The sequence below is a fragment of the Halichoeres trimaculatus genome, unplaced genomic scaffold, assembly GCF_033239565.1.
Source record: "Halichoeres trimaculatus isolate MK-OKI-2021-1 unplaced genomic scaffold, fHalTri1.1 fHalTri1_scaffold_7, whole genome shotgun sequence".
In the NCBI taxonomy this organism is placed as follows: domain Eukaryota; kingdom Metazoa; phylum Chordata; class Actinopteri; order Labriformes; family Labridae; genus Halichoeres; species Halichoeres trimaculatus.
In genome coordinates this window covers 9,397,278-9,415,000 of record NW_027437185.1, presented here as the reverse complement: position 1 = coordinate 9,415,000, position 17,723 = coordinate 9,397,278, and the positions used below count along the sequence as shown (strand labels likewise).

The following is a 17,723-nucleotide window of genomic DNA, read 5'->3' as shown; positions in this document are numbered from 1 at the left end:
CAGCTCCAGGGTAACTGCATTATTGCTTTCTTATCAACCCATTCTTACTCTCTGTTTTGCTGATGCAGGAAAGAAGAAGGCAGACAAGGAAGGGAAAGCCAGGGGAAATAAAGAGGTAAGCATGTGAAACCCACAAAGTGTTGACAGTTTAAGCTTTTGACTTCTGTTGACACACAACATAAAATCTCTGTTGACTGAAAGGTTGTTTCATCTAGAATAAGGAAACAACCTCAACTGTATTTTACTGTTCGTCCTTATCATTCATGTCAGGACTGCTGCATGATTAGGAACAGTGAGTCCGTCTGAATGAATGCAGACAATGCAATCGTCCTTCCTTGTTTGGGAGCACCACAAGACGTCTCATATTTCACTTTACAAAGAAATATTGTCTTTGTTCATGCCAAAGGATTTCTGGAAATCTTACTCACCGCTCAGCTGGCACATCGCCGGATTATCTAACATGAACAGTCCTCTCTGCATGACAGAGACATTCACCAGGTTATAGGTGCAGTTACCAAGCCTTCCTCAACTATTTGATCCAAACAAGGCATATGTGTTAAAATACGAGCGGCTGCCTTCACTCAAGAAAGGTTGAGGAATAGGCTGATTTATGTCTTAGTCAGCAGAAAAGAACAAATAAACATACAGTTACAATAATCCCATTACACATAATCTTTAAGTCTGCATAATCTAAGTTCAAATAAAAGTCAAAGGGGTGGTTTGTTTGAGGAATTCAGGTGTTTATCAGAAAGCCGGTGATGTGAAATACTTGCCACAAATGTTGTATGTGTTTGTTAATGCACAAACAAGTATGGAAATAACTGATGTATCTAGTCGTACCAGACACTGGTTTGAAGATCATTAAATAGGTTGTCAAAGACCAGCAGCCCTCCTACTGTGAGAGAAGCAAAAAAAAATGAGCATAAAGGAAGAAAAGGCATCAAATACTTAATTTAGCTGATCAATGGAAAATAAAATAAACTTTGTGAACATATTTCTGTGTTTCCTATTTTAACCTGCCACTACTGATACCACCGCTATCCTGGCTAATGGCAACAAAAAAAAAATGAAAACAGATATAAACACATCAAACATAACACATTTTCTGTTTGGATGGTTAATATATATATTTATGTTCTATTGGTTTTCATGTTTTTACAATACAAGACGTCATGTGCCTTTGTAAGTAGTTTTTGATGTTGGAAAGCTCTTTGGGGCCCTTATTCATGTTTCACAACTCCAACTTTGGAAGCCACTGATCTGCTGCACTACCATGAGTGCACAGTCTAAATGTCACATCTGTGGACCAATCTAATTATTCATAGAAGAAATTAATCCCAGCAAACATTTTGCAGGGATCCCACAGATCTTGAAAAGTCATTTTAAATCTTGAATCAAAAAAAAAAAAAGACGAAACAAAAAAACCCATCTTGTTCATGTTTCTTTAATTTTCTTCATTTTTTTCTCCTCTGGGACTCAAACGGTATTTCGTCCATCTATTTTCCTGGGTATGGTTAGCAGAGACAGTTAAAGAACATGAGGTGGCTTTCAAAATATTTTTGAAAGCACCTAAATTTTGTGTTAACCACACAGTGCATCAGTAGTACTCATTTTACTTTTTCTGCTATCAAAGCAACTTTAAAAAGTCTTAAACCTGGTTTTTAAAAGTGTAACGAAACATTAATTTTGGCTGATGACATCTCCACCTCAATCTTAACCAGTTTATACAACCATAAACTGTACTCACATGTGTTTATACTGCAAACAACGCTCATAAATGCTGATTGGTCATCTGTTAAAGTTAGAAAAGCTATTCACAAGTGTACTAAATTTTTTAATGTTGTTTATTGCTCATAGTTAAAACAGTTTCACACCTTATCAGTTTTTATCAGTATTAGGACACACCTATTCCCATGCTAAGTCAAACAGTAAGTACCTATATGCTTTTGGTGTTTAAAATTCTGGTCTCATAGTTTTTTATTGAACTTATTAAAAGCAATACGTTGATGACAAAAATACAACTGTCAGAGAATTCAGAAAGTGTTAGAACTTTGTTAAAAGAAAAAAGGCACTGGTTTGCTTTATTTGTCATGAACTTTAAAACAAATGTTTGTTCTGTGTTTGTTTTAGTTCCGTTTTTTATTCCAGTGTGATGAAAATACAGATCTCCACATTTTGTTTTTGCAAAACTGAAAATCTTTGTATCAAAGTTAACTCATTGAACTGTGATTTAAAAGTCTCCCTCTTTCCGTTCTCTGTCTCCTCCCACTCAGGACGCTTCTCCATCTCCAGACGGGTCTCACTCTGATGTTGGAGTGATGGACTACGTCAAACAAGAAACGATCAAAGAAGAAGTCATGGAGCAAACAATAACAGACAGTGCCTCAGGTAGTCTACTTTATGTCATTATAGATGGTTTTTGATTATGTTTAGTCCCATTTGAGTACAGGTGAACGTTTGAAAATGGGTCATTTATCTTGAGAAATGAACAACCTATAATATATTCTCGTAACACTTTAACTCATTTTTTGTTTATATTTTTTGTAGAAGTTCCTCTTTGAACTCTTTTCACTGCAGGGTCTTTTTGTTTTTCTCGAGTCTTTTCTCACAGTGCTGCAACTGTTTTACTGCCAACTGGCACTGATACCTCCTCGTGTTATTGGGGCTGTTATTGTGTTATTATGGGAGTCTTTTCTTATTAAATGACAACAAGAAAAGAGCTTTGAAAGGCTTTAAAAGTAAAAGCAAATGAGACAACTTTTCAAGATGAGGTAAAAATCACATGAACTATTTGATTTTTATAATGAAATGATAATTTGAATATTCCAAACTCTCAACTTAAAAACAAAGACAGCCTGTAGTTGTAGACACCAGTTGTTGATCTATGTGGGGTTTTTGGATCACATCCAGATATTCTTTAGTGGGAGTGTAACGAGGTGCTGGTAATCAGAAAGAGTAATGACTGTTTATCTTGCAACAGTGATCAGATGTGTAATTAGATCTTACCATAAAGTGTTTTCATCGTGACATAATTGAATGCGTGAAAGAGAAGTCACTCCAACCTGTCATAACTCTACCTGCCCGTCTGTCCACAGCCATTCACAGTTCAGTCGATGACCACGTGATCACCAGCGAGCAGCTGCCGTTCGTCTGCCAGACGATTGAAGTGACCACTGAGGGGACCACTGAAGAGCAGACTGTCAGCTCCTCCCACTCGTATCCGCTTCAAATCTCTCCTGTGTCATCATGCTGTGGTGAGACAAAACACACACACAAACACACACCCAGACAGACGTACTGATAAGAGTGCTAATAGGTTGGTTAATGTAGCTTTAAACAGCAGTTAGTGACAGAGATAAAACCACAACTCTGATCACTTTTATGAAGAGAACAACTTGAGAATAAAGCAGTTACTGAAACCCAACATAGGAACAACTGTACAGAGAGTGAGTGATGGAGCTTGTGAGAGCATAATATGAATGTCAAATCAGTCCTCGCCTTTTACGGGTTGGAGTCTTGCTAGTCTCATCTACAGCCACTTAAGTGTATTACTTTATTTAAAATGATGACCCCATGAACTGCTTATTCCCATCACTGCATCATTTCAGGCTACATCATCAGCCTGAAGTGTCCACCTCTTCTGTGCTAATGTCCCTGATGATTTCTTCAGTGGAGAACATTTTACTCGTGTCAGCCAAGTGTTTCGAGTATATAAGATAATCACAACTGTGGTCAACATTTTAATGAGATAGGCTGTCGCTGACTTTGTGGTTACAAATGCAGAATGATGTTTGCTGAGACTACGTTTAACCTCAGAAGCTTGCAGGTAAAGTGATAGTAAGTGAAAGTGCAGTGAACACACCTCTGAAGTGAGGACAGCTTGTGGCTTCACGTGCTTGTTTCAGAAAGACACTGAAATCGATCATGCTCTAAAATATGTGGACATTATTTATCAAGTGTGCAAATAAAAGCAAGGTATATCTAGTGACATGTCACTAAACTACATTTGGACTGTGTATAGGCTCTTTGTATAAAGCTAAAGCTCTGTACATTCTGAAGAAACTCAACAACTCCTACGGCTGACGTCTTTAAATGAAAGTTTCCATCATGATGTGAAAATTTCCTTCATGAACATCCAGACAAGACAAAATTGAAGTTGTGAAATGGTGCAGAAAAAAATGTTTGCAGGATAAGAAATATTGGGTGCTAAAAATGTTGTGATTAGATTGAAATAGTCTCAAAAACATCCTGAAAAACAATCCTAGTAAAATCCAGGTCCTCATCCTACCATATTTCTCCTGTATCACTCATTTGTGAATTGTGTTTGAGTACGGCACGGTTCTAATGGCCAGTGTGTTAGGGTGCTAAGAGCTGCTGGCCCTTAGTCACTTTCACAAAATCAAATATGTCCCTCTTTAAAAAAAGTTTGTGAAACATCTTTTGATTTGGTGAAAACACTCAGAGAGGTTTTTGTTGGTTGACCCGTTGACCGACCTTATGTATCTCAGGAACGTTTGAGCCTGTTTTTTACTGGTACGTATCCACTTCAAGTCCAGGGTGAACTGATAGGGTTTTGCAGGTTAAAGGTAAAAGTCGCTATGCGCTCTTATAACCTGGTTTTAACCTCTGTTTGTGATAAAGAAGATAACAGTGGATAGTTTGTTTCTACCAAAAAGTGCACATTAAAACTCACTGGATTATTACCACCTCCTGTGAGGCAGGTACCTGAGGAACACCTGGAAAGAATATCTTTGAATTTGGCACAGAGCTGTGCGTGATGGTCAAAGGTCTGTCTCTATTAAATAGAGAGGAACAGGAGACAGACGGAGAGGCAGTGTTTGTGTTGTATAAAGGTGATCTCTGCCCCTGCTACACCTAGACCCTTTAACCTCCTTCTTCTTACTAATGGATGCAAGCTGCAACCTGACGTTGGCATAGTGCTACTGCATGGCCATGTTTGCAGTTATCTAGTTTATCTTTGTTCCACCCAACCAGTCAATCAGGCAGAGTTAGCTCTACCAGTTTACAGCTCTCATCATTCCATCTCTCTCAGAGCAAGGGTTAAAGTCTCATTTTGGTCTCCATTAGTCTCTGTTTTTTTATTTTGCTGTAATATATTATTTTATATTTAAAGGTTTTTATTTTTTCTGAGTCTGTGTTTTTAACGAGTATTCAAACAGTGGACAGAGTATTCATAGATGTACTCTGTGTTAGTATAATTTCTGTTTAACCCTTCCTCTTTTCCCCTGCTCTCCCAACTTTCTCTGTTTTTTTTCCTCCATGAAAAAACAGATTTTGTGATGACATTGCAAAGTTTCTATTTCCTCAATTCTAATGAGTGGTATGTCTTTGTGTCTTTGTTTCTGCAGGCAGCGACACAGACAGTGACACAGAAGACACCAAAGAGGTGAGTAACCCATAAAGGGCTTCTAACTACAGAGGAGAGGCGGGAATTAATTATTAACCGCTCTGATCGCAGATAAACAGGTTTTTACCTGTTCAACTTTTCTGCTAAGACTCACTGTGTGTGTATGTGTGTGTGTGTGTGTGTGTGAGCGAGCCTGTGTTCTTCCTGTAATGTTGCGAGACACTGAGAAAAGGGAGGGCCTTGTCAGGAACTGAGGCTGTCAAACATTGACAGTTTGATTTGGCCTTTGTAGTTCACTCTGCTGGCACTGAACACACTCCTGTGGTCACATACACTCACTTAGACACAGACACATTTAAATAGAATATAAATAATATGAATAGAAAAAAAATGAAATGCAGTTTTTGCCAAGTTCTGCTAACGATGGGAAACATACCTTCTAGAGTTAACCAAAGGACCATGAAGCTAATTAAGTAGAGATATATTCACAGAGTTGTTTCTTTTATATATATATATATATATATATGTGTGTGTGTGTGTGTGTGTGTGTGTGTGTGTGTGTGTGTGTGTGTGTGTGTGTGTGTGTGTGTGTGTGTGTGTGTGTGTGTGTGTGTGTGTGTGTGTGTGTAACAACCACATGGTGTGTCTCCATCTGCAGTATTTACAGTAGAATGATTTAGAAATTTCAACATACAGTGCTTAACAAATTTATTCCACTACCTGCTATAGAGACAAAAAAAAACCATCCAGGGTCATGAAAAGCTTTGACTCAGACTCTTTCTTATTCAGCGGGTGTCCTTTACTTCACTCATTTGAACAGGAGTGAGGAGTTTCAAACTGATTTTGTTGTTATGTCCAAATTTGAACCAGAAAGCTTAAATTCTCTAAGACATCAGAAATTAGCCAAACGACCACTAAAAACAATCTTGTGTTCAGTAATAAAAGTAAATAAGTGTAATTTGGCAAAAAATAAAAAAATATCTGCTTCAGTACATTTATAATGCATGGATAACAACAATGATTAAATTAAAAAACTAGAAGTAATTAATTGATGAAAGGCCTTGCACATCATGGTGGATCAACCATCACAGAAACAGGAAAGTGTTTTGATACTTAATGATATACTGTGAAGGCAGCAGTTGCGAACACCTTTCACTAAGAGCTGGTCTCATAAATTTGTTAGACACCGTACATCAGTAATAATCCACATCCCTGGCTGTGACTCTACTCTAACTGTTGCAGTGACCTCATTCTTTTCTTTTTCTTTCCATTCTCATCTCTCCAGGGTGCATTCTGGAGGCGGGGTTACAACACATCAGTTCTCAGGGTTCCCTCATACTCCCTCCCCGGCATGGCCACTTTTGTCAGTGCTAACAAGCCAAACTTCAGAGTCACCAGCACTCGAGATCCAGCCCCGCTTATCAGCTACCACACAGAGGGCTGGGTGCCGGCCTACAGCCAGAACTCTCTCGCATCTGCTGCCAGCAGCCACACACACGAGATGCGTGCAAGTGTCATAATGAAAACCTCCGACATCACATCCTCCTGACCTCTGACCCCAGACGACGGTGTATCATCACTGAATCCAGAGCATAGGAACGTCAGAAATTGTATGATTTGTTCATCTGGGTGGAGCCTAAGTATGTGGAGTTTTAAATACCCTTTGATCCTACTTTCCCTTCAGTCAGAGGAATTTAATATCACCCTTTTCCTTTTAAAAGACAGTTGCTATTTGTTGACTTGCCCACTAATCTGTGGGGATCTAAATTTATATTCCTCTGCATCTTTAGGATGTACAGGATCTGTGTGACATACATTATGAGTGAAAGATTGAGGGTTTATGTGCATCTTGTACTACATCAGATCTTTGACTCCCCAGAATCCACGTGGTCCACGTTTCTTCCATGTTTCTTCCGCTTCTTGGTGCTAACACTTTAGCCTACACTTTGTATAAAAAAGGAGCTTCCCTACTTTAATTCAGCAGAAAAAAAAGTTATGAAATTTGTATTTCCTTTTATTGCACAACTTGTAAATGAGAACTGATCTCCCTTAACTATTTCTTAGATTAAACTATGTCTTAATTTAAAAAGTCTCCAAAGTGTAATTAAAGTAGTTTTTACTCTTCTACATTCTGCAACCATGCTGAATGTGAGTTTAACTGTTCCAAACGTTCGCTAAAACCATTCCCATTGCAGAGCTGAGCAATGCTGTAAAAGTGGGTTTAAAAAATCAATCCCTAACAACATGTAAACTGAAATTTATTCTGTTCTTTCAAACAGAAATGGTGATTAATTGTTGATCTAATTTTTTTTTTTTTACCAATCCTCTGAATGAAATAATCAGATTTCACCATCTTTTTATCGTTGCTCTTATTTAACTATAAGAATGCCCAACTAGAATACTGTAAGCTTAAGTGTTAGCACTGTTGCACTTCATTCTTTACTAGGACGCGTAAAATGAACAAAGATTATTTAACTCTGAAAGGCCTTCTGTGAGCTGAACAGAGCGGAGATTATAAACTTAAAGAGAAGTTTGATCTGTTGATAAATCTGATTCACTGGCACGAGTTGCGAATGAATCAAAGACTATTTTATCAACCTAAGAGAGACAATCATTGTAAAACTGATTAGTCCTGCAGTGGAAACCAGGTGTGTGTGTGTGTGTGTGTGTGTGTGTGTGTGTGTGTGTGTGTGTGTGTGTGTGTGTGTGTGTGTGTGTGTGTGTGTGTGTGTGTGTGTGTGTGTGTGTGTGTGTGTGTGTGTGAGTGTGAGTGACTGTCTGTTAGTCTGAAGACCTCAGGATACCTAACAACACAGACAGACAAACAGACAGAGGGTGACCGACTCACTGACAGACTGACAGACTGTGAACATTGTGCGCATGTTTCCTTCTTTCTTTTGCTCCTGCTGTTAATACTGTACATAGCTTAATGTATGTATGTGTGTATGCCTGCAAGCTGCTTCTGCACCTTACAGACCCAACTATATATCTATGTATGTGTGTGTGTAATTGAAAGTGTGTATGTGTGTGGTATGAGAGGGCGGGGACAGACAGATATGTGCCTTTGATGGAGTGCAGAGGATCAAACTATCTGTGCTTTACTCTGCCAGGAACATGCAGGGAGCTTTCTGGAGTTTGTGGACTGAGACAGCTGACAGTGTTAAATCCTGGAGTACGATCTCTTTATAACTCTGCACATTTAAAGTTAATATAAGAAAAGGGAAGTGTGAGCTTCAGATACATCCCAGTAGAACTGACGCTGTTTGTTGTTTCTAAGTCACCCCTGTTTTTAAACTCTCAACACCTCGCTCTAAATGTCCCATTCTTCACTTTGACCTTTGTGCAACCATGACACTGCACAAGTCTGCCTTATGTTTTGTCCTGGTCGTTTAGACCCGTTCAAAGACAGAAGCCTTGGTCCTGTCTTAAATGGACTGTTTTGATGCCTTACAGAGCAAAACAGAAGATATTCCTGTTTGGTCTTTTCTACAAAGTGTTATTGCTTAAGTTCAATCACCTGTATCAAAGGCGCAGTTTGAAGTATTAGTGTGAGGGTTTACACAAAATGTAAAATGTTGAGATGGTATTATGCTTGCTGGTGTCTCATTAATACTCATTTGACATATTTACTGAGGATCGGTTTTAACCAAAACAAAGTCAAATCCCAATTTTGTTGAATTGAAGTTTCCTGTGTGTGTCACTGTGTCCAGTGATGTCAAAAGTCTGATACAACTCTATAATGAAATTAAATATCAGAGTGTAATTATTTGTGATTTTATTACAAAGTAACTTTTTTTATTCTTAAACTAAAATCTCTGTGAGATCAGTTTAAAAGTTTTCCTTTAATATATTTACTTTCTTTTTTGTTTTGTTTCCGTTTTTCTTCGTTGATGTAAGTCAAAGTTTTTCTTTTTTGATAGCTCAGTGAAATAATACATTGATTCTAACAGCTTTGAATTATATCCCCACCTCAAAAAATAATTATCCACCTGTTATATTGGACAGTGGTCCAAAATCAGTGAAAATTAGCCGCATTTGTCACTCTTTAACAGAACATGCGTAAAAGCTGAGTTATTAATTTGATTTCAGCTTCTCATGCTGCATTGAAAAAGCTTAATTTGTATCAAATCAGGCTAACTAACTATGTTCAGTGCTTAGTCACCCTCACACAATGCCAAAACAAACTGCGCCTGTATTTTTAAAGTGTATTCAGATAATATAATTTTGCAGGGTGTCAAATGATTGCTGAAAGCCCCTGGGAGCCCCCTGCTCCTCCACTTTAAAGTTTGTTGAATGTATCAGAAAGCTCCACAGCTAACAGGCTAAAGCATAGTTCTCACTCCCAGCCTGCCTGTAGCAGAGCTCCAGTGAGGTCAGCTGTAAAGGTTCCTACAGGAAACAAGAGTAAACAAAGGAGTCCTCAATGATTAGGAACCAAAGCACTGGAGATATTAACACTGGACGCACATTACTATCATCAACATTTAAGATTTTCACTGAATGCAAAGGGTTTGTGCTGTGTGTCTTGAACATGTCTTCTAATAGAAACTTTCATTGCATATCGACAAAAAGCCTCCATCCCTGAGTGGTTTACACATCATGATAGTTCTCTATGTGCTGTGATTCGTACAGCAAGGTCTGCCTTCAAGTTTTGTCATCAGCTACAGAAAAATCTGTTATTTTAATTTGTATTTTTCTGTGTGAACCCTTTTACCTTCAGCAGTGTGTGTGATTAAAACTTCCTGGAGAGTTGCTCTGAAAAATACCTTTTTACAGAAGTAAGTTTTACTTAGCTGACGCAGCCATGGTGAAAAGATAAGAGGTTTAATGTTATTGAAACATTTGTTGAGCTGAAATCATCAACATCAGGTTGATTTATAAAATATTCAGACCATTTAAAAGTTTGACCATTTTGATTTTAAATAAAGTAAGGAAACTTTAAGTGCACTTATAAGACATCAGTTGTGCTGCATTATGTGTGACAAAGGGATGTGATAGCAGCAGAGGTTTATGCCAGGAGGATGATGCTGTTTTCACCTCATGTATTTTGAACAAGTAAATCATGTTCTCTTAAGTCTCAGGAGTGTCTCACTCTCGCTCTTAGCACCCACCATGAAGAAATTATCGCCACACAGTTGGGAAGAAAAAGGAAATTGCTCGGCTGCTTGCCCTGCAGCATAAGATTTTTAGTGCAAAGTGTAACCACTGTTTTCTTTTGTCTGTACATTATGAAGAGTACATGTCAATCCACGTGTAAATCTGAATAAAGATGGTTTTTTTTTTTAATTCCGAGATGCTTTACTGGTTTTATTACACTAAGATGGAGGTATACTGCTGACAACACCCATAAAGATCAGAGTCCACTTTTATAACTCTGACAATGAAGACCAATGGTTGTCTGGGCTGAGAGCTCAGGTTAGATAAGAAATGGGGTTTGTTGCTGATGTTTGCAGGTTTTGATATGTGGAGTAATGTGGTTACTAAACAATAAGATGAAGAAATTTATGCACTGAAAAAACAAAAAAAACAAAAAAAAAACAGTTTCTTCAGTCAGTGTCTGGTCCACACTTCTAAAGACATTATTTCTGTGTGAGCAGAGCTCTAACTGCTGTTTCAGTTTCAGTTGCAGGTCTTAGTTCTCATTTTACTTCCTGTTTGTCTTTGAGGACTCTGGGTGACTGTTCAGTTGCCTTGACAACTGCTAACCACATGCCATTAGTCATAGTAAACAGTCTGTCATCTTTTATTGGATTTCTTCTCTCTCAAACCCTCCAACAAGATTTCTATACACATAAAAAAATTACAGCTTCTTCAAAATGTCAGAGTTGTAATTTATTCATTGACATATTTTAGTTACAGCTCTGACATTTTTTCAGAAGGTCAGCAACTGTAAACAATAGAAAAGTTTTTTTTTTTTTTTGAGAGTAAAGTGAGTTAAACTTGTTAGTGATGTATCTTCAATGCCATCTAGTGTTCAGACACAGAACTGCAGCCACATTCATCTTCAGAGTTTAATTGGAGCAGTCATTCTGAATCCTGTTGGCAGTTGTTGTTAATGACATATGAAGCGACTTAATAGAAACTAATCAAATGCTGTTTTTACACTTGTTAATGTTCTGTATTAACATTAACACAGATAGAGATTATAAAGTGGCTGGTAAGTGTTTGTGAATTGATTTTATATCCACTACATTATTGTTAGAAAGAACATCAGTCTGAGGATGACCTCCTCAGATTGAGACATAGAATTCATGTTATGTGCAATGTAAACTGTCTTCTCCAAATGACCTGACTTCCGATTTCAAGGATATCAAGTTGAGAACCGCAGCACTCAAAGGTCCAGGGCTGATGATGAAGAGGCTCTTTACTTCATAGAGACAGTACCATCCACATTCAGCCAAACATACAGCTCTCAAGATAGACCGTTGTAAGGTGGTGATGTTTTGCTAAAAAAATAGTGTTATTCTTTTATGCATCTCTTCAATGGTTTGAGGAAGAGGTCGTCCAAAACTCTCCGCCAGGAAGAGAGCAGCTCAGACAGACACAACAGCCAGAGGCCACAGTATGATATATGGAAGGTACTTACAGACACCTGTCCAAAGGGGAGAGGAGAATGATAGAGTGGCCTTTCACTAAAACCTGCTGGTTTTGTTCAACCTTTTTTCACTCACTTACTGTAACATACCAGGTAAATGCAGCTGCCCACTCTAGATGCAGTAGAACAAGGGTCTGCAACCTGCAGCTCTGGAGCCTCATGTGGCTGTTTGACTCCTTTGCAGTCGCTCCTTGTAGCTTGAAAAAAAAAAAAAAAAAAGAATATTATTGAATTAAAGAATTTTTATTTTTCTTACAGAGAGTATTGATGTCTAAAGGCATTGACGCTAAATAAAATCATGCTTTAACATTTTGTTGAACTAAAAATTAATCAAATCTGTCAATAAAGCCTGCCGCCACTATTTTTCACCTCCTACAACATCAACAGCCCAACAACTTTCCATGCACTATGGCTAACTTCAAGTTTTGCATCCCTGGTAAGAAAACTAAATCTACAAAAAAGACTAACCTAAAAGACAATGAAGATTTTAATTCTGTGTGAATGGCTTCATTTAAATAACAATGTGCCAGCTTAATTAAAATGCTTGATGTGTTTCACATTTAATGAATTCCTTAAATTCTTTTTTAAAGATTTTTCCAATTTCATAAATTTCAAAATTATGCAAAATTTTAGAATTTTAAATTTTTTAGATATTTCAAAACCTTTTGATTGATTTATTTTTTTGCATTTTTTAATTTCATTTTTTTTATTTTATTTTATTTTATTTTAAAAATAAAAAATAAGCAATAATAGGCAAAATGGCTCCTATTCAAGTAAAGGTTGCAGACCCCTGCAGTAGAACATATTTCAGTCACCAGGTAGAACAGTTTTTGTGGCGACCTCACTAAGAGCCAAGCAAGATGACTTCCATTCTTTTACAGCCACTGGATGCGCCACTGGTAATATCAAATTTACCAAGCATCTCCAGTACAACAGAGTTACAGTATAGAGTGTAAACCTGTAAGGTTACAGATGGTTTGTGTTGGAAGACCAGAAGACCATTCACTTTGAAATGTCCTTTTTTTGCTTTAGTGGTGCAGATGTCCATGAGGTTTCCCCTCAAGCAAACCTCATTGGGTGGCCCTGGTTCAAATCCAGCTTGTTCTCTGTTTCCCGCATGTCACTCCATACTCCTGCTCCCTTTCTCAGTCTATCTACTGTCCTTTCCTTTCTCATTTAAAAACACTAAAAGCCTCCCTCTTCAGCTGAGCATTTCCAATTTATTTCACATGGAAATGATAAATCCTTGAAGTCCCACATTCAGTGTCCCAGAAATGTGGCTATGTCTAGACCACATTCATGCTCATCACATTATCTTAATACCACTGGTACTCAGAAGAGCCTCAGCTCTCCCTGCCATTCCCACTAGACAACAATTTCAGCTTGGCTCATTATCTTTAACTAATCTTCCTTCATACCAGTCCGTCCCTCCTTCCAGCCACAGATTAATAACCTGCTTGGATCACACAGACTCACGCCCCCCCCAAGTTGTGCTTATATTGAACTTATTCTCGGATGTAAATCACTGTGAACAACAGTGTCACCAAAAGGAATTAAAAACACTGTGACATTTACTCACTATTTTTGACCAACTGAATGGAGTACAGTGACACTCCTCTGAGGAGCATGCACACATGGTAGACACTCTGCATGGTAATCATCCCAATACAAGCCAGAAAGTAATGTACACTGGTTCTTCTATGGCAGCTGAGAGGTGTCAGCATGAAGTCAAGATGTGTTCAGTGAAAGGCCGCAGTGTGTAGTATTCAGAGTAAACCTGGAAAGATACAAATGGAGAGTATTAAAAAAAATCTTTTTTTTTTTTGTTTGTGTGTTTAATTAATTATTACCTCATACTGCCTTAGTGAACAGCTTGTCAACATCCTTTATTTGTATTTTATTAATTATTCCCTTTTGTCATGGAAATATAGGCCCAAGATGTTTGCTCTGTCTTCTTGTGAGTCAGGTCCAGCTGTGTTCAACTCAGCAGGGCTGTTTTCCAAATGACCTACTACACTAGCAGTGCCTACCATTTTGGCTGAAATTCAGTGTGATATGTTGGAGGTAGTATGCAAAAACTTGTAAAATCTACAGCATGCCAAAAATCCCCGGATTGATCCAGGAAAATTTCTCAGTAGGCAACAGACCAGTCTACCTGGCATACTAATTCCCACAATGCATGGCACTAATGCTGTTTGTCAAAGCGGGTGGCAGGTTTCGATGAATTACCGCCATCTAGTGGAATGAGTCGGCACTATTACCACAATGCAGCAACAGTAACATCACATGGTCTGTGAGATAGAAGTAAAGTGATGTGAACAGAAAACTGGTAAATCTTGCCAATTCTAGTTTTAAAAGAGGTGTTTACTTCTACAAATTCATTAAAGCCCATACAAAAGACTAATTACCCCTTTTTAACCATATGTGGATTATATGAAAGCGTTTTTTTTTTCATCAACTGTGAAAAAAAATCCAGATTTGTTTTCAGTCAATAATATAACTTTTGGTGTAAGATTAGAAATCAAGAATGATGATTCTGCTGTGATGATTAACAAAATAACTAAATGCTGAGATCTGCCCAAAGCTTGTTTTGGGTATTTATATTTTAGGCAAAAAAAAACCAACATCATCTGTAGCTCCACCTTCCGAGACTGGAAACCAGAGCAGTATACTACAAAAAAAAAACCCAACAGAAAAGTCAGACTACCTTCTATGTGCAAAAGCAGTAGTGCCTACATACTACATTCACATGTAGTATGTAGTCGGCAGTTTGTAAAACAGCCTAGGTGAAGGGTTACAGTCACATACAAGGCACAGCATCACAACTCTTTCAGGTTCTCATCCAATCATTCATTTCAGAATACAACCTATTGTGGGGCAAAAAAGTATTTGGTGAGCCACTGATTTCACAAGTTCTCTGAAAGAAGAGAGAGATTTGTCATTTTTATCAGCAGTACACTTCAACTATGAGAGACAAAATGAGAAAAAGATCTAGGAAATCACATTGTAAGATTTTAAAAGATTTATTTGTAAAATATGGTTAAAAATAAGTATTTGTTCATTAAAAGTTCAACTTAATACTTTGTATAATATATATATTTATATATATTTCCGTTGCTAGGCGCTGCCCAAGTAGCTGCCTGTTGCAGCAGCTCTCTCGTCTTTGTCCGTTTCTTGTAATTTTTTTCGTCTCTTTCGTAATCTTTGTATTTGGAGGTCACGGACACCAAACTTTTTGTGGCTTCGGCGATATTTTTTTACTACTTTTCTCCTGTGTTTGTCTGGAGATCCTACATGTAACCATGGCTGCATTGTTTAGTGGTGGACGAGTGGTGGACGGGATGTCGTCATCTAATTTCTTATGGACCTTTTTGCACTTTCTATACTCTTTCTTACTTTTGTTTTCTTAAATGCTGCGGTGACCCCTGAATTTCCCCTCGGGGATAAATAAAGTATTTTCTATTCTATTCTATTCTATTCTATTCTATTCTATTGTAACATAACCTGTGTTCACAATGACAGAGGTCAAACATTTCCTGTAAATCTTCACCAGGTTTGCTCACACTGTAGCTAATATTTTGGCCCATTCCTCCATGCAGATCTCCTCTAGAGTTCTCCTCTTTCTAAGTAGGAGAACTTCCAAAAAATCAGTGGCTGACTAAATACTTCTTTGCCCTACTGTATGATACGCATACATATGAACATATGTATCACTGCCCTGCTGCTGACACAGACCTCAGACTTTTCTCACCATATTGTTAGAGCATTATTTGTATGTCTCACTACCTGTATATAAATGACTTTTTAACAGTTATTGACAAAAATTCTTCAAATATTATGGCCTAGCTCACCTGACTCTCCCTCTCTAGAACCAAGCTGCAGCCATATTACTACCTGTGACCACAAGATGGCGTTGTAAGACCATCTATCACCTTAGTTCCTCTCTCTGATCACTGTCCTCTCCTGTAAACTTGTCTTGTGCTGAATACAGAGATGCATCTCTCGGCTTTACTCAAGTGACCAAGCCTCAAAGTGGCTCTATTTATAAAAATCTGTAAAGGAAAATCTGAATTTATGGGACGTTAAAAACTTTAAACAGCAGCTATCATTTCCTTTAGTCATGGTAGGTGATTTAACCAAATTGTCTCACTTTTAAGTAAATCAATATGGTTTTCATACTTTTCCTGACTTCATCCCTCCTTTCTGACTCAGCTGTTAATTCAGTGTCACAGTGAGGATGTTTTTGAAAAACTAAAAACAGACATGGCTTCATCAGAGAGGTTCAGAAGTTCAGCAGGATGCAGATGAGTGCATAAAACATGTGATCCCTGCTTCCACTTACTGTGCTGACTGTGGGGTTTATTAATTCCTTATCAGAAAGAGCATCCTAAGTTAAGTAGTTCAAAGTAAAGGATGTTTAGAGAAACAGCTGTTAACACAAACTGGGAAGCAACCAGGTGAAACATCTGCAGAGCGCTGTGTAGAAACCTGACGGGACCAAGAAAGATACAAATTGGGAGGGATGAGGTGTGGTGTGTGTTAGTGTTTGTGTGTGTGTGTGTGTGTGTGTGTGTGTGTGTGTGTGTGTGTGTGTGTGTGTGTGTGTGTGTGTGTGTGTGTGTGTGTGTGTGTGTCGGGGGGGGGGGGGGGGGGGGGGGGGGGTGTTGGTAACAGACAGAGAGAAGTGAAGTGTCAAAGAGGGGTGAGCTAAATGACTTTAATGATGTGTTGGTGTGAAGTGGTGCTGAATCTCAACTCTCTCTCCACTTGTTACCATGGTTGCTGCGGCAGACATCTCTATGGCAGAGCAAGATAATGAAGTCAGGAGTGTGTGTGTGTGTGTGTGTGTGTGTGTGTGTGTGTGTGTGTGTGTGTGTGTGTGTGTGTGTGGGTGTGTATGTGTAGCAGCTTCAGCTTTAGTTTCTCCTCTCCTCAAAGGCATCTTTCCACCCCTTTACCCTGAGTAGTAACTTAACACGTGCATTCAAATGTTTTTGCGTCTTTTAATGACTGACCACAGGAAACACTTTGGTAACTGTTTTGGCAGCTAGAGCTTAAAGGGGCTGTGAAGAGTTTCTAAGTGATCTTGAAAAAGATTCCCATCCAGATATATGCCTGATTGTAATCCACAGTTTATAATGAGATTATCGGCGCCACTATGAAAGTATACAGGTTATTTGGAAATGCTACTCTGGATTGATTTAAGGCACGTCTAGGTCTCTCTGACAACACCATGCCAGCTGTTTAGAAAGTTTAGTAATAAGAAGAGAGATCTGTGATTTTCTCTGCTAAAAATGATTTCTATGATTCATTTTGTAGTGATAGTGGACACAGGAGCCTAAATGTCAGACAGAAAAAGGACAGAAGAGCAGATAAAAGCTAAACAGGAGAGCGATACAGCCCGAGCTAAAAGCTAATTAGCCTTTAGCTCGGGCTGTATCACTCTATAACACGGGGGCTAAGCTGTTAGTGATAATGTTCATTCCAACCCACAGTCAGCAGTTATTCTGCAGTGGTCTGTTCAAACTTGAGAGTCTATCAATAAAATGAAGAGTGAGGTTACGTTAGCTCTGCTTGGTAGATGACTGGCAGGACATAGCTAACCAGGATTTACCAACATTCCACTTTACAAACATGTCTCTGAGCCCTGGGCTGCCAGCTGCGCTAAATACAAATGGCTACTAAACTACTTACAAACTAAAAATGTTTACTTGTGGTCACGTTAGCCTACAGATACGTTGGAGCACTGAGCTGCAGATA

At 38.3% G+C, this 17,723-nt stretch overlaps 1 protein-coding gene across 4 annotated transcripts in view; it reads left to right on the top strand.

The window, feature by feature from the left end:
• Positions 1-10,635, top strand: part of irf2b (interferon regulatory factor 2b) — a 15,857-nt gene extending 5,222 nt beyond the window's left edge. For all 4 annotated transcript variants that reach the window (XM_074674457.1, XM_074674454.1, XM_074674455.1 and 1 more), the window contains 5 exons: positions 69-115; positions 2,274-2,388; positions 3,096-3,254; positions 5,370-5,407; positions 6,654-10,635. In XM_074674457.1, the coding sequence (XP_074530558.1) occupies positions 69-115; positions 2,274-2,388; positions 3,096-3,254; positions 5,370-5,407; positions 6,654-6,917 (623 nt within the window). In that variant the 3' untranslated portion in view covers positions 6,918-10,635. The remainder of the gene's footprint in view (positions 1-68; positions 116-2,273; positions 2,389-3,095; positions 3,255-5,369; positions 5,408-6,653) is intronic.
• The last annotated feature ends 7,088 nt before the right edge of the window (positions 10,636-17,723 follow it).